The 27,573-nt window shown below is 41.5% G+C and overlaps 1 protein-coding gene across 1 annotated transcript in view; it reads right to left on the bottom strand.

Moving 5' to 3' along the window:
* Positions 1 to 209: 209 nt before the first annotated feature.
* NOX3 (NADPH oxidase 3) overlaps positions 210 to 27,573 on the bottom strand; it is a 57,836-nt gene continuing 30,472 nt past the window's right edge. Inside the window, exons 10-13 of the mRNA XM_060167712.1 lie at positions 27,389 to 27,551; positions 16,036 to 16,182; positions 11,172 to 11,296; positions 210 to 336 (exon numbers count right to left, since the gene is read on the bottom strand). Of these exons, the coding sequence (XP_060023695.1) occupies positions 210 to 336; positions 11,172 to 11,296; positions 16,036 to 16,182; positions 27,389 to 27,551 (562 nt within the window). The remainder of the gene's footprint in view (positions 337 to 11,171; positions 11,297 to 16,035; positions 16,183 to 27,388; positions 27,552 to 27,573) is intronic.

The raw sequence follows: 27,573 nt of genomic DNA, 5'->3' as shown, positions 1-27,573 counted from the left end.
TTTGCTGGAACACAGCCATGCTCATTTGTTGAGGTCCTGGGGCTACTTTGGTGCTTGTAATGGCAGAGTTGAGTAGTTGCCACTGAGACCATGTAGTCCACGGAATCTGAAATAATTATTACTTGGCCCTTTATGGGGAAAGTTTCCCGACTCTTGACCTATATGATTGCAGCCACTTACACAACAGGTGGATTTTTTTCCTCCAAAGTCTAGAAGCTTTCTCTGTTATAATGAAAATGAATGCCCCTGGGGTCAGCTGATGAATATAAGCGGCACATTCTTTGAATTATCTTTGAGAGAGCTTTGGGTCCACAGAAGAACACTCCAATGTTACTGCTGCAATAGAGGTAAGACAAGGGTAGAACGTGTTACACAGGGCACGGCCAGCCAGGAGCCAAGACAGAATGATACAGTCAGTGAGTAGCTGCGGTTGTGACTTTATATATTTGTTTTTCTCCACCCACTTCCTTTTTTCTTAGACTTTTTTCTCCTACTTTCAGTACTACGTTCTCCCACAGGTTCCCAGAGTCCTGTTATGCCCTGCATCACACAGGTAGGTGAGACCAAGAAGACTGAGGCTGGCAGGGGCCATGAGGGCAGGTGAGCGCGTTTCAATATAGAGGTGATAACGCCTGGAGTTCTGGTCCAACTCTTGGATTGGTGATTAGAATGTAAGCTCCCTGAGAGCAGGCATCTGGTCTGTTTTACTCATCACTGTAATCCTAGCACTCAGAATAGTATCCAGCATACAGTAGACACTCAATACATGTTTGTTGAAGGTATGAATGAAGGGCTCTGCTCATTATTATCTGCGTGGTCTTGAGTAAGACTCGAAACCTCAATCTCCGCATGATTAAAGCCAAGATAATAACGACTACGTGGTATGTTTTATCCAAAGCAAAATGAGATGATGCATTCCAAAAGGTTTTAAAAGTGTTAGTTATTACTATTGTTCAACCCTGCCTTTTCATAGTTGATAACATTTACACAAAAGTTCTAGCAACTTAGTTTATTTCTCCCTTTGGAATGACTTTACTTTTCAAGGAAGGTCAAAAAGAAGAGGTGGAAAGGAAAAATCACATTCCTGAAAATGGAGTCACCCCAAAGTTGTCATCTCTAATTATGGCATTTCAGAAAACAGTGTTGAAGAGGTGTTTCTGCATATAGTGACTATCCCAGGGCTGCTCAACTCCCTTGTAAACACAACTGACAGCTCTCGTTATATATAAACAATGAGTCAGCACCAGGATTCAAGTTGTCTCTGGGAATCGGGAGGGGCCGGTCTCTAGAGGGACTTGTAGAGACCATGTTTTCCCCTTATCTTGCATTGAACTATTCCTTGTAGTATTTTTGCAATCTCTGGCACAAGCTTAATTAGTTGCTCTAGTCTGGATCAAAAGTTCTCATACTTTGCTGTGCAAAAAGTTATCTAGGCAGATTATTAAAACATAGAGTCCCGGGCTTGAATCCAAGGAATGCATTTTTAGCAAGGCCCCCAGGTGACATTAAAGCACATGGCACTATGAGCTACACTTTGAGAAACACTGTCTTAGAGAAATTCCTCGGACTCCGGGACCAGCTCACTGCACCACCTTTACCTCCTCAGACCGTTTTGGTTGGGAAATGCCTCTATAGGCTCATTCTTCTTAGCTTGTATATTAATATCGTTCCGTGCCATGTATTGAATCCACATTTAATTATGTGTTCCAGGACCATAATATCCACGGTAGAAATTGATGGTTCAATTACATTTCAAACTCTAGCTTCAAAGGAACTTATCAAGTGGATTCATTTGTAAATGACAGTATGTTTAAAATGTATAAGTATTATTTTTAAAGACATCATTCCCATGGCTAAATTCGAGAAAATACTTTTTCAGAAAGTATTGCCCACTGGAAAAATTATGTTTATGACTTAGTGAAGCACTTTCAAGGTGTTTATGGAAATATCACCCAACAGTTAAGAGTGCTACTGGTTCCACCACTTCGCTGCTGGGAAACTTAGGGCATATTAATTCATCTCTTAAAAGCCCCCCTTTCTTTATCTCTCCATGGGGACAGTTCTATGCCAAACTCCTAGTGCCTCCGTGAGGGTTAGACCAGACTTAGCACACGGTGAGCTCTTGGGAACCGCTGTCTTACGTTATGACCCACACGATGTCTGCCTGCTCCGCGAGGCTGATCACAAGGTGCGATGTGGGCTGTTAACCCCGCAGTGGTTACAGATTTCCTGGAATCAGCACTCTTGCACTAGGTTTTTTGAGCTCTGGACTTTTGAATGATACATGGGTCAGGCAAAACGCTTCCCAGTGGGCAGTCTGCTGCCCCGAGGCATCCTTGCATCTATATTCAAAGACATTGTTATGGGTGGTGATATTTTTCCATTAGTGTAGGTGTTACCAAAGAGATTGCCCACTGGCCCATTCCCAACAGGCTAAGATTGCCCTTTCGTTTGCAGCCATGGTGACTGTTTGCAGATCGTGAAGATGCTCTTTGATGCTCTGCCTTTAAGACTCCATTTCAAAGGATTCTGATTGCTGGCTGCCAGGTGTACCACTGGCGTCTGCAGCAGTTCACAGTCACCCTGCCTCTTGTGAAGTTGTGGCTACGACATTACACAGCTGAGTACACACGTTTCTGTATTTATGTAACTGTCATGGTTACGCAATGACCAAAAAGTCTCACAAAGGCCATTCATTATCTACCTTCCACTAAGGCAGAAAGGCCAGTGGTTCACTAGCTCCCCTGCATCACTGTCCCCACACATGGCATTCTTTTGCTTGTCTTGCTTCCCCTCCTCGGCGTTTGTGGTTTCAAGTACGGAGCTTTCTCATCACGAAGGCTTACTGTGAAGCATGGAGCTGAGAAGCCCCACAAAGTGGTTAAGGCACAGATGCGGCAGCATTTTTTTCTTTTATGAGGCAACGGACAACTGCAACAGAACCCTAATGGGGTTGGTAAAGAAAAAATTCTTCTATAAACTTTAATTATCCACGATTGCTCAGAATGAAAAAAAAAAGATTCTCTCTAAAAGAAGTATAAAAACACAAGGCATTATTCTTCAGTTTACAGCCTGCAAGCTGCAGAGTTTGCACACCCGGGAGGCACTGGATTAGGGACAACATTAGCGGCATCGATCAGTCTGGGCTGCTGACTTTCATGGGAAAAAGACAAATTTTACACAAGCTGCAAAGCTGGTTAACATTAACAGCATTATTTTTAGCTCTGATAAACAGTAAGGAAAATCCTCCTGTCCCCCTCTTATTTGCTAAATAACTATTGTGCTCTTTTTTTGTGGGCTTGATGCATTTTTCAAAACAGTTCAGCTATGCCATGCCTGAAAGGCAGCCAAAATGTCACCTCCCAGGAGATTTCCGCCCAGCAGATATACGGGAGGGGGGGTGTGCTTGGGAATAATCCCACCATCTTGCTGGCTTCCCAGGTTCTGCTGCCTTGAGCCCTGCTCTCTTTAAATTGTATGTTTGTTTTTCTGTGTTGGCTTTTATGCTTGGTAAGTTATAACCCTGTAGGGGCAGACCCTAAACCCCATTTAAAAAAAATCAAATTACTTTATGCCCTGAGTGCATTCTGCAAATAAAATCGATAAACAGAAGCTTCCCATGGATTTATGGAGGCTTAGAAAGGAGACAACAAGAGCTACAAGCTCGGTATCAGACAATGGACACAACTTCTGGTTAATCTTTCCTAGAGAATGTTTTTCATTAGAAATGCCTCCAGAAGATTCAACACATAATTATATTTTGTACAACACCTTCTTTTTCATAACCACAGATGATAATTGTGTTGGCCTTTTTTTTTTTTTTTAAACCCGTCTCCCAACTGATTTGCAGCAGCCTGCTCTACTACTTTTCTCTGCATCCTAATTATTCAGTTGTTGATTAGGGGCTACGGGCGTCCCTAATGGTGCTTTGTTCACGGCTGAGGCACTTCTCTAGCTCTTCCCACCAACTCCATCTTCTTTGGCGAGTCAGCACTCTTGTCCTAGCTTCCTCATCCCTCTTGGGGTCCCTTCACTTGCTGAAGCTGGTTACTGTGCTTGGCTCTGAGGAGCACAGATAAAGTTGCTGCCCTTGAGGATGTCACAGTTAAAGAGGGGAGAGAAATGAAAGCAGTTGACTCGTAGTATTGGATCCCTGGGAATGGTAGAGCCATGTTTCTGACAATCTTGTCCCCTCCCCTTCTGATAAAACACTAAAAAATATACACCTTCACACTGATATACTTCACCCAGAAATATCCAAATATTTTTGCCATATCTAATGATTTGACAGATAATATCACCAAAGAAAATTGGCAGAATAGTGATAAATCCACCCTGTGCTCACCCATCTCCCTAATCCCACCTGCCACAAATGGAATAGTGCCAGTAATTTTCGTTGAATCTTCACTTGATTATAACTGGAGGGCTGGATGCCCTCTGGTGCAAAGGTATATTTACGTATGCTAATAATATCCAGTCATAAGTTTATGGTGGCTTTCTTTTTCTTATGAAGCTATAATTTATTTTGTGTGGGATTTCCACTTAAGTCTATTTCTTTGAATATTCTGAACAATTTAGTCATGTAAGGAATGTTTAGGATATCCTTTTAGATAGGCAGACTTGTGTGCTATAATCAGAATGTTAATTTCTTAAAAATATCATTTGAAAACATTTTGCACATATGCACGTACAAATGAGAATTGGAGGGTGTGCACACAAGCAAATGTGGTTCCAGATGGACACATTTACTCGATTTAGTATAAAGGTATTTTTACATTTCTGAAAACAATGGGTGGTCTAAAATACATTCATGCAGCATGGATTAGAAGCTCCCAATCTTATGGTAAATTGGCACCTTCCTTCACAGTTGGGCTGGGTTGTGCTGTTCTAACAAATGGTAGTATTCTTCTTTATTTTTTCCTTCAAGAGAAAAGAAACGCTTCTACTGAAGTTATGAAGAAAAATGGCCAAACCTTCAAAGTTTTTATGGTAATTAGTTGCATAAAGTTTTATGCCTAAAAGGCATGGTGAAGTTATTAGTAGATAAGTCAAAAGCGGCAAACTATAAATATTATGTGAAATGTAAGGTCGAAGATTGAAGTCTTATGGAATCATTTTATTCAATTAATTAAAAACAACTGATCTACAAATCCAGAAGGTTGGGTACACGCATAATGTGTGTTTATCAAAAAAGTAGCTAGATGTGATCAAGATGTATTTATTTGCATTCTGTCTACCTTCTTGGAAACGATTTCCTGATTTTCTGAACATTTGCCAAAAGCTTGGGAACACATTGAGAACATCTACAAAAAATGAAATATAACTTCTATTTTTGTATAAGATGCACATTTCTAAAGACTAATAAGACATAGGTATCAGGGTATGTATTGTATGTATTTAATTAACCTATTTATTTTAATTAAGACAATAATTTCCATTGTTTTTGTGTTTAGAGTAATTTTCTGTGCTTGTCTAACTTAAGCAATATACAACGATTGTCACATGTGTGTGAGTTTGGCCGTATCAGTAAAAGACTTACTTTTTACATAGCCACTTGCTATTTATTGATCTTCTTTTAAAAATATACTTGTGTTTTTGTAATACAGCTGATACAATTACGAAAATTAATTGCACATAAAAACAACAGAATATACTTTCCTATTTTTTACTCTTGGTCTTTGATCTCTTTTTAATTTTTTCTTTCCCTTTCCTTATTTGTTTTCATTTTGATGCCCATCAATTTGTTTCTCTATTACTGTTATTATTGCAATTTTCTGCTTCCTTTATAGCGTGCACTGTTCTCTTTGATCTGCTTCCCTTCAAGCTTTATTTTTGGTACTGTTTTTCATGTTCTGTAAAAAAAACATTTTTGCCCCTCTTCCCTTTATTCTTTTGATTCAACTCCTTCTTCTTATAACAAGAACAGAGTCCAGCTTTAAGTGAACAGGTAAATGTTTTTAAAAGAGTAAGCCCTAAGAATCCTTGGCTTCATGCTGATGAGTAGAAATGGTTGAGAGCCTATTTCAAAGACCCTCAAGAACAAAGAACCTTTTCTGAGGCCACGAACAAATACACCAATTCTTTATGGCCCATCTTTGCCAAAAGATCTGAGCTAATGACAGGACAGACCTGTCTTATAAGAGTAGCCAAGAAGGCTTGGGAGGGAACAAACATCTCCTTGACATAATCAGGGGAAAACATACCGTTTATCTCTTTAATAACCATCTTGAGGAAAATTAATGTGACCTTGTCCTTTGTGCAGAACAATAATTGAATTGTGTGTTTTATTTATATCTGGACAAAGGCCAGGATATTGAAATACTTCTCAATATTAGATTTTCTTTTTAAAAAATTAGATTCTATTGGCATTCTCTTTCTGAGATTTCTTCATTAAAAGCTTCATTAAACATAAATCTTCTTTACACAGCAGAAAACAAAATTTTAAGGAGGACATTTAAAAGGTCTTTTGGAAGAGTAGTGCTACGTGTTTTACTGGTGACTTGTCTCTTCCCAGGGATCTGGCATTCCATGGATAAAATGATAATTGATCTTTGCCTACACATGTCTGATATTAGTTACATTGAAAGTTGAAGCTATATAACAAGTTGCAGTGTTCTAGAGTCTAAATCTATTACAAATACACTATTTTTAGAATTTGGGGCTAGGGGGTATGATATAGAGGCTTAATTCAGTGACATCCAAATCCTGGGGCCTCCTTCTACTCTGGAAGAGATGAAGTCATCCATTAGGAAGAGAGAGATTCCACAAGTTTTCAGCTGTGCTGAAAGATTCAGCTGGGCTTTAGGTACACGTATGTACTACACTTTGATTATGGCTTTTGAAAAGGAATGAACACACTCCCCACAAGGGCAACGAGAAAAGTGAGAGCTATATAGTTTTCCCACCTTCAAACTCTTCTGTACTCATCACTCCCTGCAAAATCAGGCAGACTCACTTTTCAGCATGATGCAATATAATTTTGGAGACAGTGTGTGTGCAAACTCAGTTCCACTCTTGGTCTCTTGATGCTGTGTTTCTGGTTCACACCTTTCTGAGGGGAGGGAGGTAGTTAAATGGTTTGATCTGAAAGGCCTTCCCACTGGGCTGCAAACTTCATGTGTAACACAAATACAAATGTGAGGAGTCAATGAGGGACAATCATCGCAAAGAGCAGTCTCATCTATAAAAACTTAAAAACCAAGATCTATGTGTCCGTGTCAAAAGCCTGCAACGTGGGAACATTCACCCCATGATAATTGAAAACTGAGTGTAAAACATTTATCAGATGAATAGATTTTTTTTTCCAAAAGGAGAAAATACCAATGTGATTGTAACATAGAAGCTTGTAACATTTTGTTAGTTTTCGACCTATAATTTTTAAAGGAAACTGCAGATATAATAATCCAGTCTCTGCCTCTGGACGAGAAGTACTGGATGGGTGTGAGATGAAGGGTGACTTTCAGGGCTCAGAGGAGGCTGGGAGTCTAGGAGCCAGGACTGGGTGTTGAGTAAGGAGCACAGAGGAACTGGATTCTGAGGCTCCAGAAGCCGGGATGGGTTCAAAGCACCACATCTGGACGGATGGAGGGCGAGAATTGGATTCTAGACCAAATGTCAGCAAGAGTCAAGGCAAGAGGTGAAATGAAGCAGCTGGGTTTCAGGAGTGGTGCCTGCAGAGTCCCAAGGCCACCTTCACGGGGCTTGGCCAGCCTTACAGGGCATCTGAAGCTGAGCCCGAGGTGAGGAAGAGGTAGTGCAGCTGGTCCACTCGTTCCTTCCCTTAATCCTGAAGCCAAAGATTAAGCTTTTCTTGGCTTTTCCCTTTGGAAGTCTTTTATTCTCAGGACAATTCAAGACCAGGAGTAAGTCCCCACAAGCACTCCTTCTGTCTCTTCCCCGGGCTGACACTGGCATGGTGTGGTCAGGGGTTCAGAGTGTCCGCAGTGAACACTGTGTGGGGTCCAGGGTTTCTCCCAATGGCTGCCTGGGCACAGGGTGCAGAAGGGTTGGCTGGGGGCCTCACAGCGCACGACAGTTTAGGTCAGAGTGAATTCACACAAAGGAAGCCATTGGAATTGGATAGGTTATGAACCTTGGGCAGCCATCTGGTCCCTCCTGCACACCTCCCTCCTCACCAAACCTCCTTCAAATAGCTGGTCCAGGGAAGTCTAACAGATTCAGTGACAATTAATTTTTTTTTTAAAAAGTAGAATAGTTCTCGCACAAAGAGAATATAAGAAAAAGTATAAAACAGCATCCAAATTGACCAAAAGAGGAATAATATTCACCAGAAAAGTATTCCAGAGAGCAGAAAAATGCTAGGGAACTACAAAAAGTTTAATGAAGCAATAACCTCTGTGAAGGAAGGCCACAAAGCATCAATGCCAGAACTGGGGGGAAAGATGTGAAGACAACAGGGAAATCACAGGGAATGAGAAATTAGTCAGAAATACCTTAGATTTTTGTTTTACTGTTACTGGTTCAATACCGATTAAATGGATAGAAAATAGGTTCTACAGAAGACCTAAACAACATGATTAAATAAAATAGTGATGAATAATATATATTGAACTCCATAACCTGCAAATAGACAATATAATTCCCTATCCTCCAAATACTGTGGTTTTTGGAACTCTCATCAATCTATATTTGCTTCTTTCTCCATCTCATCTAGTTTCATGGCCCCAAACACAATTTATATGCTCACACCTTCCAAGCATGTATCTCCAATCTGAACTTCTCCCGTGAACTCCTGACTCATATTCATCTGCCTACTCAACATCCCTGCCTGGATGTATAACAGGCAACTTAAAGCTAAACATGTTGAGAAACTGGACTCCTGACATCCCATGCCTGCCAACCGCTCCTTACAGCTGTCCTCATCTCGGCTGTTGGGAACTCCATTCTAGCTTGGGCCATGTTTCCTATCCAACCCATTAGCAAGTCATGCTGGCTCTACCTTCAAGAAATATCCAGAATCCAAAGGCTTCTCAGTACCTCCACTGTGGCCCCCCCATCCAGGCCACCTCCTCACTGGCCTCTCCATTTCCATCCAAGGCCCCTTACAATCTCGTCTCTTATAGCAGCCAGAGGGATCCAATTAAACATAAAATGGATGGATTATTTCACTCTTCTGCTCAATCCTTCAAGTAGCTTCCCCTCTCAGAGTAAAATCCAAATAAAATGACCCTAGTTGTCTCTCCTAAATGCCTTCTCCTGCTACTCTTTCATTCAACCGCTGTGTTCCGCAACCTCACTGGTCTCTTGGATCATGCCAGGAACAGTGTATCCTGCCTCAGGGCCTTGGCACGTGCTGCCCTTTTGCTCTTTCCCAGTTGTTCATGTGGCACACTCCCTTGCTCCCTCCAGGACTTTCCTCAAATGTGGAAACTATTCTTTAAACAAAGACCATATTAGGACAGGGTACTTTCAAGATTTTTAGATGATTGGGTTCAAAACAAAGACTGATTTAGGCGATATATAATAACAACAACTATTTATATTAGTGCTTGGCCCTTTACGAAGCTCTTCAACATACTATGCACCTTTAAAATATGAAAATAACACTGTGGATGCATAGAATCATTCATGTTTTATAATGAGGCCTTGTCTAAGGTCACATAGCCAGTATCTTCTAGAATCTTCTAGAATCAGCCTTCACTCCTGCCTTATAGTCCCAGAGCAAATGCTCTTCTTCCTCTACATATAATGATAATAATAGTAATAATTAAAATAATAATATTAATGATAGCAGCTAACATTTACTGAACTCAAAGCACTGTTTTAGGCACTTTATAAGTATTCTCACATTTAATCCTCACAGAAGCCTAGGAGGTAAACAGTTTTATTATTTGCAGTTTACGGAGACGGGGACTAAGTCAGTGCCAGGTTAAATAACCTGTTCATGGTAAATTGGTGGTAACGGCAGAGGTAGGATTTATACAGGCACTAGGACTCCAGTTCCTGGGTCCCTACTACCACCCCAAATCCCTGCTTGGTTGTAGAGTAGTTTTGTCTGCTTTGCTAGATATGCTAGATACAGTTTACAGTCTGGCATAAGTGAGTTCTCCAGTTGAGTAATTAGAGGTCAACTGTGCTCACCCAAGATTTCTTGAAGGCATAGGGAGTTTAAGAAATAACATCTTGGGCTTCCCTGGTGGCAGAGTGGTTAAGAATCCACCTGCCAGTGCAGGGGACATGGGTTTGATTGCTGGTCCGGGAAGATCTCACATGCTATGGAGCAACTAAGCCTGTGTGCCACAACTACTGAGCCTGTGCTCTAGAGCCCACAAGCCACAACTACTGAGCCCGCGTGCCTAGAGCCTGTGCTCCACAACAAGAGAAGCCACTGCAATAAGAAGGCCGCGCACTGCAACGAACAGTAGCCCCGAGTACCCGCAACTAGAGAAAGCCCGTGTGCAACAATGAAGACCCAACACAGCCAAAAATAAATAAATTAATTAAAAAAAACAAAAAGAAAAAGAAATACCATCTTCTGGACCTGATCATACTAAGCGAAGTAAGTCAGAAAGAGAAAGACAAATACCATATGATATCACTTATACGTGGAATCTAAAATACAACACAGATGAACGTATCTATGAAACAGAAACAGACTCACAGACATAGAGAACAGATGTGTGGTTGTCAAGGGGGAGGGAGGGTGGGGAACGGAAGGACTGGGAGTTTGGGATGAGCAGATGCAAACTCCTATACGTAGGATGGATAAACAACAAGGTCCTACTGTACAGCACAGGGAACTATGTTCAATATCCTGTAATAAACCATAATGGAAAAGAATATAAAAAAGAATATATATACGTATAACTGAGACACTTTGCTGTACAGCAGAAATTAACACAACATTGTAAATCAACTCTACTTCAATAAAATTTAAGAAAAAAGAAATACCATCTTCGATTGGGTTTAAGTGTGAAAAATTTCAATGGAATTGATAATTGTCAGATGTTGTAATCTGCTTAAGCAGAGGTTTGTAGTTCCTGAAACATCCCATGACCACCTTTTCTAAGGTGGATGTTTTATCTCTAAACAAGATGCCCACTGCTGCAGATTAACCAGTTTGTGCCCGAGAGCTTTCCATTCCAGCAGCAATGGAGGCATTGTCTCTCCACGGAGGCTCGCAACAGGCAGAGGAGAGAGAGCTGCCTTACCTGGGGTGACTGTAGGCTACCTGCCGGAACTCATGATTCCAGTTCGGTCTTCCATAGAAGGTTTTCTGCCTTAATCCCGTAATCACGTCAGTATTTTCATCCCAGTGTAAAGCTATGTGAAAGGCCTAAAGTAAAAATTGTGGTATCAGATGACATTTAGAGGGAAAAGAAAAGGAACCTCTAATAAATGAAGGATGAAGTAATTGTGCTCATTTGTAGATTTAATACACAACTTTTTATAGGAAATTCTTTGTAGTCTACCTTGGGCACTATTGAAACAAAGTGCTTTCTATGTGGTTGATGTGCAGAAACGTGAGCCTGGAAAGAAGATTTTTCTTGAAAGGATGAGAGTAATACGGTAAAAAGGGGTAAAGGAAAGCAAGCACTAAGCTACTTCCTTTTTTTTTTTTTCTGCCAAATTTCTCAAAAAGTAATCTCTAGCTCTGTCCCCATTCACTTCACAGTAAATCCTGGGGATGTGAGAAGGGCCCTGACAGATTAAAGTGATAGAAAAAGCCCAGGGTGAAGCTGGATTTTACGGTGAGATCTGCCTACTGGAGTGAAACGGTCTGTGTCCAGGTTCAAGTGCTGGGAGGATGCTGAGTCTGGCAGGCAGAGAGGTGGCCAGAACTAGCAAGGGGCATGGCTGGAGCTCTGTGGCCAACGGCTTGCCTTCAAATTACACGAAAGCACCCAGGCATCAAGTGGTCGATAAATAAGAGTCTGGGGAATAGCCATGCCTAGTGATGATTTTTTAAGTTGCTATGATTTGGTTCAGCCCACGCTGAACTCTGGTAGGTAAGAAGGATTCTTGCTTCTTACCTCCTGGGATATGTGTCTGCTCTGCTCAGATCCCGCCACAGCTCTTGAGCTCATGGGTTTTTACCCTTTGGTGCTTCATTTGCTTACATCCTCTGAGCAGTATGGGTAACAACCCTGCTGGCCCAACTCTTACCCCACGATCCTGCTGCAAGACTGGCTTCCCCGGCTGGCCTTCACATCAGTCTAGGAAAGCAGCCAGGGGTAGGGAGGCTGCACCCTAACAGGCAGTAGACGGTGGCAGACTTTGGTGGAGTCTCAGATATCCAGGCTGCAGGAAGTTGGCACCAGGCAAGTCTGAGCCTAGGTAGCAGGGCAACTACAGGAACTGAATTTGGGAAGAGGACCCCAGGCAAGAGAGGGAAAACTGGCAAGAGTGGGGCAGGACCCCCTTCTTAGGCAAGTTTTTCAAAGCACGAAATATGAGACAAGAGTTCAGGGATAAGAACGGAGGTGGTAGTTGAGGACAGAGCCTTGAAAACTGGCGGAAGCCGCATTATCAGAACTGGAACTCAGGGTCAGAGTTGTATCGGCCTCCGGATTAGAATGGCAGTGTTGCATCTCCACAGGCTTTTGCTTAACAGTAGGATGGATTGGTGCTCTAGAGGAAGCTGGTTCCAGCAGTGGGCAGAATAAGAAGGCAGAGACAGTTGACTCCCTTTTGACTAAGTGCCAAATCTAATGACCAACTCAGGCCTTATTTTCCTTGGCTTCTCCACCATGTGGTTGAACATTGCTTCTTCTTGATTCTATTTGCATTACAAAATCCTAGTTCTTCTATTTCTCTCTGATTCAAGAAAGAAACAGTAGTTGTTATTTTCTTATCATATTCTCCTGTCTTGATATGTAGCTGCCTTCTCAGTCTCTAGCTCAGCTCTCTGCATCTCTTTCGGACCACTACTCCCCAAAGAGCTTCCATTTTCACGATCCAATTAGCATAATCTACAAAGATGAATTCAAACTTTCTCTCCCAAGCCTTCCTCTTCCTGCTTGAGTAGAATTCTGCATCTCAAACTCCCCAAACATATTTTTATGTAGAATTCTTTCTGTTCCTTCAAATTGACCATCATAGCTAAAAATGAATCATCTCACTTTCCAAATAATTTGTGACTTCAAGTTACTTCCACGTACAACTGTTAAGTGATTTCCATAGGCAGGCAGAGTGCTATGAATCGAATGGTACAAAGAAGACAGACAGAAGGTCTCTGCTCTGTGAGGCACTGGTCATTGGAGGGAGAGGCAGACCATGTGCACAATTTCTATGCCCTGATTCAGACCACCACCCTTCTTTACCAGAGACAGAAGCGAAGTGCTCTGGAGAAGGAAGCATGTTACTCTGGTGAAGCCCCAAGTAATTTTGACTAAGAGAACTGGGCAAGGCCTTAGTGGGGACTGGTCTTGAAAGGATGATTCCATGCAGTAGTGCAGCAGGTGGGACAGAGGGCACTGAGTGACATGTCAGGGAAAGGAAACAGGATGAGGGGAGATGGAATTAAGAAAGTCCTTGGTGTGATTGGAGAACATGTATTGTTTGGTGGCTCTGGTGCCAGGGGAAAATGATGGGAATTCTATAGAACAAGTGGGTTTTGCCGTCAGGTCAGGAGGGGCCTGGAAATATCTGCTAAGAAGTTTGGGCATTATTCAGTAGAAAAAAGAGTTTTTCCCACTTCCGCCCATGGTACCTTCCAGCTACCAATCACTGATGTTCAAACATTTGGAATTATGTTTGCTCCATATTTCTCAGTCCAGTGTTCAATTAATTCTCCAAACCCTGTTGATTTGCCCTTCATAATAATAATAATTTGCCCTTTTCCATCTGTCCCTTCTGTTCTTGTCATTCTGCCACTTTGAGGTTGTTGAATTCAGTTTAGCAATTGGCTGTTTCTAAAACAGCCTCTTGATTCCTGACTGACAGCATGTACCAATTATTTTGTCCTGAAATTTAAGCATCTCAAGAATTTCCAACATGTCATGGCAAAAATTTAAGAACATGTCTATTTTAATTTGCTCGTATTCAGAAGAAAACTATCTCTTAACAGCGTACTTTTGGAAGTGGCAGGGATGGGATGGGGTAGAGCTGTGTTGTCACAAAATCAAACAGAGCCTCGGTCTTGCAACTTCCAAGTGACTGGGGTTGCTTAAGTGAACACTCAGGATCGATTCACTTTAGAAGCAGAAGAGCCAGCACAGGACCAGAAAGCAGAAGACAAAGGCTTGTTTGTACTTCACCAAGTGGATCATTAGTCAAAAATCCCATTGAATATGAGAAAAGTATTTGTTTGGAAAATATAATTAATACTATTTAATTCATGAAGATGTTTCAAGCCTAATTCCCAGGAAACCTCTATTTCAGAGTATCCCAGAGGAATAAATATGTAAGGCTGACTGCAAATAAGACCCTAAAAAATTGTTTAGCTACTGAATTTCAAGCAAGTCTTATTCATTTGCAGAAGCACAGAGTCAAATTACAGTGATGTTCTATAGGGCCAATTTGTGTGTGTGTGTGTGTGTGTGTGTGTGTGTGTGTGTGAGAGAGAGAGAGAGAGAGAGAGGCTCTCAGGAGTGCATTCATTTGTAAATTTAGTAACTAATGCAAATCTCTGGTTCAAACACACTTTCCTTAAATATCTATAGTAGCTGTCACAGAAGTGCTGATTAGGACATAAATGTCATAACCTAGTAATCACTTCATTGTTAACTTCCATATTTGAGGAGTTAAAAAAGATTGGAAATGTAATAGTTATCATTCAATACTATCAACACTGAAATAGTACCATAGTGCAATATTTTGATATGCATTATTTTTGGTAAACTCAACCTTAATATGTCATTAATACATATTAATGGACACAGCAGAACACCTGTCCCAACAGATCATTTTGATCTTAGGTGAATAAACATACGTGCACACACTTTCTAAGAATGCCTTAAGAAAAATAAATCTCTAGATAAATCATGTATTCATAATAATTATTTTCTGTAGGAACTCACATGGTTTACAATACAAAATGCTGAACGTCAACACCTGTCAGCTTTTTCTGTTTAACTCTGAACAGCTCAAAACATAGAATTAGAACCAATTCGGAGCTCAACGAGACAATATAGCCAATCCATAATGTTTGCTTGATGTTACTAAATTTCAAATGCAGCTTTTAAAAAAAATTTATTTATTTTATTTATTTTTTATTTTTGGCTGCATTGGGTTTTCGTTGCAGGGTGTGGGCTTTCTCAGTTGCAGTGAGCGGGGGCTACTCTTCATTGCAGTGTGCGGGCTTCTCATTGTGGTGGCTTCTCTTGTTGCAGAGCACGGGCTCTAGGCATGCGGACTCAGTAGCTGTGGCACACAAGCTCAGTAGTTGTGGCTCACAGGCTCTAGAGCACAGGCTCAGTAGCTGTGGCACACGGGCTTAATTGCTCCGTGGCATGTGGGATCTTCCTGGACCAGGGCTCAAACACGTGTCCGCTGCATTGGCAGGCGGATTCTCAACCACTGCGCCACCAGGGAAGCCCCAAATGCAACTTTTAATGACATAATTTCTCTTGGATTTCCAAACTTGGGGTTTTCTCCCTTTAACCAACCTCTTTTTCCAATCTTCTTTTCTATTCCTCAGCAAATTAACTGTAGCTTTTTTTTTTTTTTTTTTTTTTTTTTGCGGTACGCAGGCCTCTCACTGCTGTGGCCTGTCCCGTTGCGGAGCACAGGCTCCAGACGCGCAGGCTCAGCGGCCATGGCTCACGGGCCCAGCCGCTCCGCGGCATGTGGGATCTTCCCGGACCGGGGCACGACCCCGTGTCCCCTGCATCGGCAGGCGGACTCTCAACCACTGCGCCACCAGGGAAGCCCAACTGTAGCTTTTATTGCTACAATTGAATAGCTCTTTCTAATCTGGTTTTATTTTATTCTTTTTCTTTTAAAGAACATAAAAACAATACTTTCATGCTGCTAGATAACCGTGTAGCTCATTATTGAAATTATTCCTCTTCTCTTTGCTCTATCATGACACAAGTTAGATAGTATTGCTCATTCTCAAAGTCTTATCTATACCTGATTTTCATCCCAGCCAGTAAGAAATATATGATAACTCAGGAAGTGAGTTTTCCCTTGCTCACTCATCCTTGTTTCCAGCGAGAGTAAGAGATCAGCAAACCACTCAAAGGCTCCTGGATCTCGGCAGATCCAGTAGAAGTACACCTGTTAAGAGAGAAGGCAAGAAAACAGATCTGTCCCTCTTTTCATAATGTGCTGATAATCGCAGACTACTTTATCTCCACTAAATTATTTGAGCCCAAATGGGCACTTCTGCAAAATAACACGCTTCCCTCTGCCAGCGAACAAATAGTCACACTGTGATTTCTTTTGAAAAAATTCACATTGTGTTTGAAAAGGCCCAGAATGAATTCAGAGTCAGGAGCCTGTGGGCTGTTGCCAGTTTCACTGGATGAGGATCAATTTACCCCATTCCTGGCTGTGCTTCTTCTGAATGAGGTTAATAATCATAACTAGCTGTGCCTTTCACTCTTCCCAAAGGGGGATAAACTGTTAGACCAACGCCCTTCATCTTCACTTATGACCTAAGCTCTGGATTTGAACCGTCTCCAGAGACCCAAAGGCTTGTTCACTAATCCACTTCACCAGCCATGCCCTCCGGAGGGTGGAGATTATGGTAATTGCAGAATCAAGCCACACAGGCCAGAAGTTTCCCATCAGCCAGACATATCAGTGTCCAAGGAAGCTGGTGGGTGGTGGCAGAGGTTGTGTGTCAACTGCTATAATGAAATTACACTGAGGAACATTTCTTTTTTTCTTTTCTTTTTTTTTTTTTTTTAAACTCTCTGTGTTTAGCAAATGGCATGTGATGAGAAGTAGTTTGGCTTTGCTAAAATAAAGGCTTAGATTTTGTGCTTTGAGTTTCAGATAATTGTATCTAGAAGAAACCACGGGAGATAGGTCTATTAATTCTCCTCTTTTTCTCACACTCCTACCCCCTACTGCCCACTGCTCTTTCCTGCACCCCCTCCCAAAAGAGATGCTGATTAACAGGATAGAGGAGGGGGCTGGCCTTGATCTCCACCAGGAAATATCGTCTCCAATAGCCAGTGTTCTCACCCTCCCCTCCCCCGCGAGGCTGCAAGCTCACCATCATCATATAATGAAATTTACAGGCGAGATTTAATTAACAGATCATATTCATGAGGAAAAAGAAATCACAGAACGTGTTTCCAGGCTAAGTATCTTGCCTATTCTCTCCAGGTTTGTGCAGGAATTTATGAAATTAATACTCAAGAAGAACAAAAGCTTAGAGCCTACATATTTGTTGGACAGTTGCTGCGTGGAAGGGTTCTTGGAATATTAATCTCAGGACTACTAATAATCCCCAGGTATTTTAGCTCCCCTACCCCAAAAGGAGCTTCTTCTCAGCTGTAAAACTGAGTCAGTGGGGCCCTCCTGACAATCGTGTTCATCCTTGTTGATTCAAAGAATTGAATTGAATGTACTGAACATTCTGAATCCTCACTCCATGTCAAGACTGTTTTCAGCTCTGGAGCTCGAAGAGCAAACAAAGGAGACAAAAATTCCCTGTCTTCATGGCGTCTGCATTTTAGAGGGAGAAGAAAGATGATAAATTAACAACTAAAATATAGACTATGTCAGAGGGTGATTGGTACTCTGAAAAAAAAAAAAAGGCAGGCTGGAAAGTCCTGCAATATTAAGTCAAATGGACAAGGAAAGAGGACATTGAAGCCAAGACATGGAGAGAATTGAATGGTTAGGGGAGAGGCCCGGGGTGGGAGCTGTCAGAGGGGAGCCAGGAGCTGGTGGAGTGGAGTGTGGGGTGGGGGGTGGGCAGCGAGAGGTGAGGTCTGAGGGGAAGGCGGAGAGGTGCAGACGGGGGCTGTGAGGCCGTCCTGACTTTTACTCTGAGTGAGGTGGGGAGACACTGCAGGGTGCCCAGCAGGGGAATGACGTCATCTGAGGAAGGATCCTGGGCCCGACCATTCTGGCAGCATTTTTATAGACTGGGCGGTGACTCGGGGAGGGGTAGGGGAAGGAAGGAAGAATGGAGGCCAGAGGCTGATTTTATATGCTATGTAGGTGATGAGTACTGCTATCCTCTTTCTTTCCACCTTGTATAGTGCCTCATTTAAATTACTCTTTCAAAACCTCAGCCCTGCCTTTAACTCGCTTTGCTCCCTGTGGAAATCAAAACCAACTAACTGAATTTAATGCCCTTCTCACCTATGCTCCTCCCCTCGTTCCTGCCCCTAGTAGCTTGTTTGATCTAAGAATATTAACGGTGCATTTGGTATAGAACAAACAACACTGACTTATTTTCTATTATTTTCACTCTTTAAGAAACATGCTAAAAATACATTCATCTGAAACAACAAACCAAAAAATCGTTGTTTTTTTTAAACCTGTCAATTTCAAATCCAGTCCCAATCACCCTTACTTGAAAAACAGTCACATCTTAGCTTTCCTCCACTTACTGACCCTTATTCTTTCAAACAGAAATCATTCCTGTCCTTACTTTCCTGTGGCTTAGCTGTGTGTCAGTGTTCTGAGGGTTCGCCAAGCCTTTTATACGTTCTGCTTCCTTGTAATGGCTTTGTGTGTTTTTCCCTCTGTAACTGACTCACAGGTGACACTGGGCAGCTTTGGTGCAAGAGGCAATGGAGGGGCACTGAATGGGCTCCGGTGAAGTGCCTCGGGCAGAAAGAAAAGAAAATGGACTTTGAAGAGAGGAAAAAGCACATTTACTTTGACTCCCTTTCATCTTTCTAATAGTGAGGGACGCTCACTGTGAAGGGACAGAGGCTCCCCACCTCTGTGTTTCCTCCAGTAGGAAGGGTCTGGTCAATGGTAGAACAAACGTCCCAAACAATAGGCTACACGTCTGTGATCTGTGCTTCCCAACTCTTGCCCCGCCTCAGTCTCCAAAAATAAAACCAACCTAAAATCGGTTACCTGTATAAAGCATGGCCTTCAGAAATCTATAGTAGATAACAGAGGCCTAAAATACCTCAGGTAACTTTAAAAGGTTTTGTTACACAGAAAGTCATCCTCAGTAAAATGATGAAAGTTCTGAACTTCTGTAGTAATGAAGTTTTCTTTTACAGGACTCAGCCCACACATTTTTGTAGATCTGATGGATCCCCAGATGTTGCAGGGCACCGCTCCAGGACGTTGTTATGGGGTTAGGGAGTTCTGTATGCATGTGGCCTATCACAGGCCTTCGCTGCCACATCGTTCCTAGCACGAACCACGAGATAAACTCAGCCAGAGCCAATCTCGGGGGGGGCCTGGGTCTCAGCTCCAGCTCATCCCCACCTTTCCCACAGCCTGGGCTTCTCTTTAAGAGAGTGTGGACCAGGTCATCTGGGCCCAGTAGGAAATGTCCCCATGCTATTTTTGGATAAACAATTCCAGGAAATGAAATAAGAAAAGCTACTTATCTATTTTACTACCAGAGCACCAGACTCTTCCATCAGACATTCCCGTGCCATGGCCTGGATAGGTACCCACAAACACAGCAGGGGACACATCCTCAAATACAACCTGCATTTCTTTAGACCCAAAATCAATTTCCTGAGGGTGGAATGGGGACAAAAATTACCTATCTATCTATCTATCTATCGCTGAGAGCACCCAAGGGGATTTTTCCTTTCTAAGGAAGGAAATTGCACATGAGGGTGCAGGTTGAAGGTGTAATATAACATAGTAGTTAACCATTGTGAGCATGGAGTCCTGCAACCTGTCCTAGTCTCCTGGCTTCATCACCTTCAAGCTGTGTAACTGGGAGCAAGTTATGTAATTTGAGTCTAGATTATCACACATTGAAATGGCAAAAAAAACCCAGAACAAAAACAAAAACACAGAACAATAATCCATGAGATTATTTTGAAGATGAAAGGATAGGTTTCATGGAAGCATTTAGCTCAAAGTCTAAAGATGCAGTAAGTGCTCTGAGATGTTAGCTGAGATATTGCTACTACCTCACTGTCATCTGGAGGAGCTTACAGAATGAATGCCACATGTTTATATTAGAGAGCAAAGAGGGACACTTGCCTTACTTGGGGGTCTGTGTCCACCGTCACTCCTGAACTATAGAGATGGTGGTTATTGACAGGAGGTGAAACCAAAATCTCTAGCACCAGTCTCGAAACCTCAGCATTGGTCATAAAGATGTAGTTCTGAAAGAGGAACCCATTCACTAGTGAAAGGTACCCTAAGATCCATGTTGGGTGCCAGGGTTGACCTTGACCTTGAACAACAGCTCCCTCTAGGAGGCCGGTGGGATTGCACTGTGACCTTGCCTCCTCCTGGGCAGCATCCTATGTTCCCCACTGTTATGGTATGAATGCATCCCCCCTAAATTTGTGTGTTGAAATCTTAACCGCCAATGTGATGATTTGGAAATGGGGCCTTTAAGAGATGGTTAGATTTAGATGAGGTCATGAGGGTGGGCCCCCATGATGGGATTAGTGCCCTTATAGGAAGAGGAAGAGACCAGAGCTCCCTCTCTCGTCATGTGAAGACACAGCAAGAAGGTAGCCATCTGCAAGTCAGGAAGAGTCCTCTCCAGAACACAATCATCCTGGCACCCTGATTTCAGACTTCCAGCCTCCAGACCTATGAGAAATGTTTGTTGTTTTAAGCCACTCAGGCTTGGTATTTTGTTATAGTAGCCTGAGCTAAGATTCCACGCTCCCTATACAATGTAACAGAACTGATAGAAGCTTCAATCAGGGAGGGTGATGGTGACTTTCCATGGAGGGAATCATGAATATTTTCTAAAAAGAGAACTTTTCTCTTTGAAAAGATAGAGACTGATATTTAGAAAACATAATACCTCCTCAATAAATGGTAACTATTATTGTCCTGGTTTTTATTTTGTGGTTGCTGTTACCAAGGTCATCGTGGGTGAAGACAATAGCAAACAGTTTTTGAAGCAACTAGTTTTGAGAAGCTTCCCTAACATGGCTTCCACATCTGGTTTTAAAGAAATAAAATTATAAAACTATTTTTCCCATTATCCATTGTAATACTAAGACCAGCCTTTGTCAATCACTTTGAGTCCTTAAGACTATTGTTTAAAGCCATTATCCTTAATGTTAACTATTTCATGGCTATGCTGCTGCTTTGCCCTTTGACTGGGGCCTAAAGTTTATTGTGCCTCAGTTTGCTCAAATTATAGTTGTTGGACAACTGGAATGTTCATTAATAATAGAATGATAAAATCAATTGTGAGATAGTCATACTACAGAACTCACTGAAGGCGCTAAATAAAATAAAGTCAATAAATAGGCAGTGACACTTGAAGGAGCGCCAGGCCATGTTAGAATGAAAAACAAAAACATAAATTGCACACCTTTCTTTCTCTCCCTCCTTCCCCATCCCCACATCCCTATTTATGTAAAAATAAAATAACACCTTGCATATGTGTGTAGGTGCGTATGTGTACACAAAAGTGCAGGAAAGGAATGGAATAAGATGTGCTCAACCGTTTCAGGTGAGAACCCTGGAGGGCCAAGTGGTGGCAGTGGTTAATTTGGGAAGGGAGGTGAATAAAGGGAGTTTTTTTTTCAAGCTGCTAAATCAATTTATTTCTAAACAGAAATGAGGTTTAAAAAAAAACACAGCTAAATGAAGTCTTGATGTCTTTCATTGCAAGGGTCCCCAGAACAGTGCACTTTGCTCTCTGTAATGCCATGCTTACACATTCTTTTTTCTTTTTTTAATTGAAGTATAGTTGATTTACAAAGTTGTGCTCATTTCTGCTGTACAGCAAAGTCACTCAGTTGTACATACATATATATACATTCTTTTTCAGATTCTTTTCCATTATGGTTTATCTCAGGATATTGAATATAGTTCCCTGTGCTCTACAGTAGGACCTTGTTTATCCATTCCAAATGTAATAGTTTGCATCTACCAACCCCAAACTCCCAGTCCATCCCTCGTCACCGCACCCCACCCCACCCCCAGCAACCACAAGTCTGTTCTGATTGAGATTTTTGACTGAGTATTTTATTTGACTCTTTTACAAGGACCCTGTAGTCATGTACGGCTTGTGTGGTTAATAAACCAAGATATTAAAAATATTAATACTGGTCACTTCCCCACAGGGCAATGGGGAGACCTCCTGGGGGACTGGAGTCTTTTGAGGCTTCCTAGTGAAAGGTGAGAAGCACGTGTGTCTCCTGGAGATGCAAGCTGGCCTCATGTTCCCTGGTTCAATTTATCAGGACACTCTCAGCGGCTACCAGAGATGATCAGTTCCAGGAGTAGCCAGAGCAGCAGGGTGAGGGAAAGTGAAAGTAAATAATTCCTCAAAACAGATTAAATTAAATGCATTTTTCATTCATTAGAAAAGAGAGCAGGCCCTCCTTTGTTTTATTAATATATTTAAGGAGAGTATGGATTTTTGCCTTTCTTGGCCTCTTTGCCTTGTTCCCACTGGCCCATGCTGTCTTTTTATTTGAATTATCTGTTTATTATATTAGGTTAAGAACCCAAAGGCCATTTTGCGCGGGACACACTATAAATACTCATTATCACGGTTATGTATTATTGAGCTGATGAAGGAAGACCATTTATGAAGAAATTAGGTTAGCTCAGTTTTTCTAGAATCTATTTTATTATCATCTGAAGATTACATATGCAGTTAAGAAAATGAACCAAATCATCCAGTTGGCCGTCCTCTCGGTTCTGACTGCACGGCTGTGATATTAGGGAACTAAAATGTGGAGGCCAATGCATTTATGTCAGCAATCTGCCCCCTCCCCACCCCTGGTTTGTACACACCTATTTCCATTCATCATTTTGACAGTTTGCACAAGCAAACTGTCCTAACTTTTTTCAAGAGCTCTTTTCACAAATTGAGTGTGATGTAGAATTAATCATCTCCGTTAGGCAGGAGCTGGGGGGACATTCATCCCCAAGGGGCATTTTAACCCTCGGCTTCCTCCATACTGTATCACAGGGATGTCCCAGCCGCTCACACCCCCTTCCTTCATCCCAAAAGAGCACTGTGTTCTCATTTGCCTCCAACTAAGTGAAGTGTGGCTCTTACTCTTGGGTTGGAAATATCCCTCTAATATATTACAACTTTTTCCCATTTTCTTCACAGCAGGGCATCATTATCTTTATTGTTATTTTGCCTTCTTGGGAAGTGTCCTCCTAACCACTTCTCTCTCTTCCTCTGCCGCTCCTCACCACTATCTTTAGTAATAACACATAGCTAGAAAAAATTTGAAAAACGCTAGCGTCAAACAGAAAGTGCTACATATGACCCCAAAGAAGATGCAGGAGTCCTATTGGATATCCTTTTGCATTTTACTTAGAAGTGTTCTAGAATAATGTGGCAGAGGAGAAGGAGGAAGAGATGTAGTTTGCAATGGTCACAACTAAGAAAACTTTGGTGCAAATTTTTTACTCTAGACTTGCAGTGTAAGCCTTGTTCGTAAAAACGACTGCCTTTACGTCAACTTTTACACAGGAGGGAGAAAATCTGAACCAATTGCAGTTAACTATTTAAACTTAAAATTCCAGCTCTGAACCTCTATGCTGTTTTTTCCCCTTTCCTTGTTGCAGAAAAGAACACTCTGAAAACTATAGCCCAGATCTATAATTGTGAAGATGCTGTTAGATAAGAATGTACTGCTTTGCTCTCCCGCACTTAAAAAATTATAAAGATGCTGACAGTTTAGTGGAAGGAGTAGTATTTATATCTCAAAAGCATGTGGGCGGCCCTGACAAATATTAGTTACATAAGCCTAATGTTAGCTGTACTCAAATAAACACAGAATTGCTTTAAAACAGAAATTTCCTAAGCTTTTTCTCAAGCATGCAGATTCTGAGGAAGTGGATGTCAAGTGTGATTTTCAGCCTGAACTTTCTGTAGCGTGAAACCTCACTTCTTTCATAAAAGAGCTTTGAAACCAGAAACACAGGCTCCTGTCCTGAATCAGTGGCTAGCCAGATAGGGACTTTGGACCAATCACTTCCCACTGTAAGTATTGTCCTATGCAAAACTGGAAGGTCAAGCCCCTTCAATTTTGTGATTTCATGCTTTTAGCTTCTTTTCTCCCATATACTATAACTCCTGCCTTTATTTTCAGTTGAGGGTTGTCTCAATATTACCCCCAATTTTTATAAGTCATTAAAACAGTGTGTTTTATTTCCAATTCTATGATCTCTGTTTTTTGGACTAGAGATCAAAGCCCCTGTTTTATACTTTTGTGGTAAATCCTTAGCCCTCCCACTGAAACAGCTTTGAGAAAGCCCATAAACAGCCCGGGAATAACACTGAAATGGTGAGAGAGAAGGTGATATTAATATTCTGTGGGTTCCAATATGGACTTTAAGATTTTGTGGATTCTTAGAAGAATTTTCCTATTTGTGATAAAATAATTGGAATGTATTATTTTAATTATAAAGTTGCTGAACTAATAGCCTTTTGTTTAAATTAAAAAAAATTAATCTTAGTAACCTAGAATTTTACAGAAAATTGTGCAGAAGCCATTTGTTAATTCTTTTGGCCAAGTGGACATTTATTCACTCATTGATTTATTCAAAATTTATAGTGTGTGTGCATATATAAATATACATCTCTCCAATAATGGAGATATCGAGAAAAGCCACGCTTAAGGAGCTCAGAATCTGTTAAGGGAAATAAAGTACTTTGTGAACGTTAAAATAAAAAAGAAGGATAAATGATATAAAAGGAGAACAGCACAGGGGTAATGGATGTTGAGAGAAGGGTCAGGTAGTGTGAGTCTGGTGAGAGGAGAGTGATAGGCTTTTCAGCCAGTACGAGTGGGGCTTGGCACATAGTAGGTGCTGCATAAATACTCATTGAGTGAATAAGTGAATGAAAGTGAGACACACAATTCCATCACCATCTCCATGTGAAGCATAATGTGACCTTTTGTACAGTGAGAACCATGAAGCAATGAGCTGCTGCTATAAGTGGGTCTCACTTGGTAGACAGCAAGAGGAAAGAGCTTACAGAGATGGGGAAATCAACATAAACCATAACAAAGCTTTGCAGTGGAGTCCAAATGTATGAAACAGTGTCTGTTTTGCTTGCTTTGTGCCCCCGCCCCAAATTCATATGTTGAAATCTAATCCCCAGTGTGATGGTATTTGGAGGTGGGGAGTTTGGGAGGTGATTAGGTCATAAGGGTGGAGCCCTCTTGAATTGGATTAGTGCCCATCAGTGTCCAAAAAACTTGCCCTCTTTTTCAGTGGAAAGTTAGAGCTAGAAGATGACCATCCATAAACCAGGAAGTGGGCTCTCATCAGACACCAAGCCTGATGCTGGTGCATTGATCTTGGACTTCCCAGCCTCCAGAACTGTAGGAGAAATACATTTCTGTTGTATGTATGGTATACCACCCCATCTATGGTATTTTGCTATAGCAGCCCGAACAGACTAAAACACTTGGTTAATCTTATTGTGGTATAAAGGAAAGAAGATGGGATTTAGCTTAAGAAGAACCCGGGTTCAAACTCTCATTCTGATATTTATTAGCTCTCTGTGCTTCTGTTTCCTCACTGGTAATCTGAGGATACTACTTATCTGAAAGAGGTATTATACCAATTCAATGATATGATTCTATCATTCCTATTAGCTTTGTGGTCCAGCTTCAGTTTTCTCATCTGTAAAATGGGAAAGTGGTAAGTAAAGATGATGTGAGATAGTACGTGTAAGAGGATGTGAGATAGTATGTGTAAAATGCCTAACTCCCTGCCTTCTAGGTAGTCAATGATTGATTAATCTAGGCTATTAGTATTAGTACTAGTAATTTATATCTTTGGCAGATATAATTAATTTAATTATAATCTTATACACATTTAATATAATCTTATACACATTTATACAGTAATGTTTCTACATTATTTATTTGTCTTATTTGGTATTAAAACTCCCTGATGGATATGGACTCTTATTTCTCCATCGTGTATATCAGGAAACCTAGCTCCGAGAGGTGAACTGATGCACTCATGGTGATGCTTCTAGTGAGGGTGGAATCAGGCTGAGGTAGATTCTCTGACCAGGAATCCCACAATCTTCCTACAATACAGTAGGTGGAAGCCACGTCTACCATGTGTTGGTTATGTCAAACCAGAGAGCCAAATGCACCTGAGTTCGAACCCTGATTTTGCCCTTCATTAACAGTGTATTTCCAAGAAAGTGACTTTAGTGTCTCTAAAGCTTCAGAGTCCTTATTTGGAGAACAGAGCTTGTGCTATCTACTTTCTAAGGTTGTTGGGAAGATGATAAAAATAAAATGAAAAAACATAGCGCCTGTCACTTGGAAACTCATGAAATGATAGCTAATTTTACTCTAATTTCTTGGTTGAGAAAGCCCCACCTGTAGAGATCTTCCCTTCTGGCCCTGCCCCAGTGCTTCGCAAAGTGCCATTTCTTAAAGAATGATAGATGAAGAACGTTTCCATGGCTAAATATGCTTGGGAAGGGTGGGTGAAATGAAACTGAATGAGTTTCTTTTCTGCAGAATTTATTTAATAGGCCAATAGAAGATGTGAATCTTCTAAAGGGGGATCTGTGACAGCATTTCTGAAATCATTTCACTACACAATTCTCTTTAGTGGACCTTCTCATATGACTAACGTCCCATAGACATGCTGACTTAATCAAGCATCTTCCTGGGATAGACGAGGAAACTGCAGCCAAAGTGTCAGTCAGAGAAGCGGCAGAACCAGGACCAGAACCAAGTTTGCCCGATGTCCTTGGCCCTCCTGAGTTGACACCATTTAGTGTTAGCATGGCTCCCTTTCTCCTGCTGCTCTAGTGTCTGTTGCTGATCCTAAGAGGGTTAAAACATGGGATACACAAAGGGAGCAAGGGAACCATGGAGGCAGCTAGTCAGAGAACATACAAGAAATGACAAAAAGGAGATTTGGAGCTGGATGGCAACACCAGGCAAGCAGACAAATGAATCCCAACTGTGGCATTTTTGCTTCTCAGTTAAGACCCCGAGTCCATGAGATGAAGATATTGAATAGTACACTTGCAACCACAGTATCAAGCTCGAGTCTAAGGCTGCCTGTTAATAGTACTCACTGCAGCGCAGTCACATAGCCATTTGCAGCCTGTCCATATTTTACTGACATGAGCAATTACATGTCCTGTAATGGCAATGAAGCAATAAAATTTATGTCTTGTCATCTTTAACAAGATTAGACATAACCCTTCTCATAAATGTAATACTGAATGGAGATTTTTAAGAACATAAGTATAGTTAAGGATCCTTGAGTTTATCCCTCATAGTTAATTAAAACCCTCCCCAGGAATCGGCAGATGATAGATAGAAGGATGTTGAACCTTTGAATTCATGGAAGGGTAAGCTGATGATATTTTCCATACCTTGCTCAGCTTCCACTGGGTTTGTGACTCACAGCATTGGTACCAGATAGATTTCAGAAGAGCGGCAAAGGGAGTGACCCCTATTCCCGTGGCAATGCACATGCTCACTGGATAGTGAAACACATCTGTCAGTGCAGCTCCGAACGGCCCGTCCACCGCCAGCCTGCAATCACAAAGTGTGCCGT

Source organism: Lagenorhynchus albirostris, chromosome 12, assembly GCF_949774975.1.
Source record: "Lagenorhynchus albirostris chromosome 12, mLagAlb1.1, whole genome shotgun sequence".
In the NCBI taxonomy this organism is placed as follows: domain Eukaryota; kingdom Metazoa; phylum Chordata; class Mammalia; order Artiodactyla; family Delphinidae; genus Lagenorhynchus; species Lagenorhynchus albirostris.
Note: the sequence above shows the minus strand (reverse complement) of the source record. Positions and strands in the feature narration are given on the sequence as shown.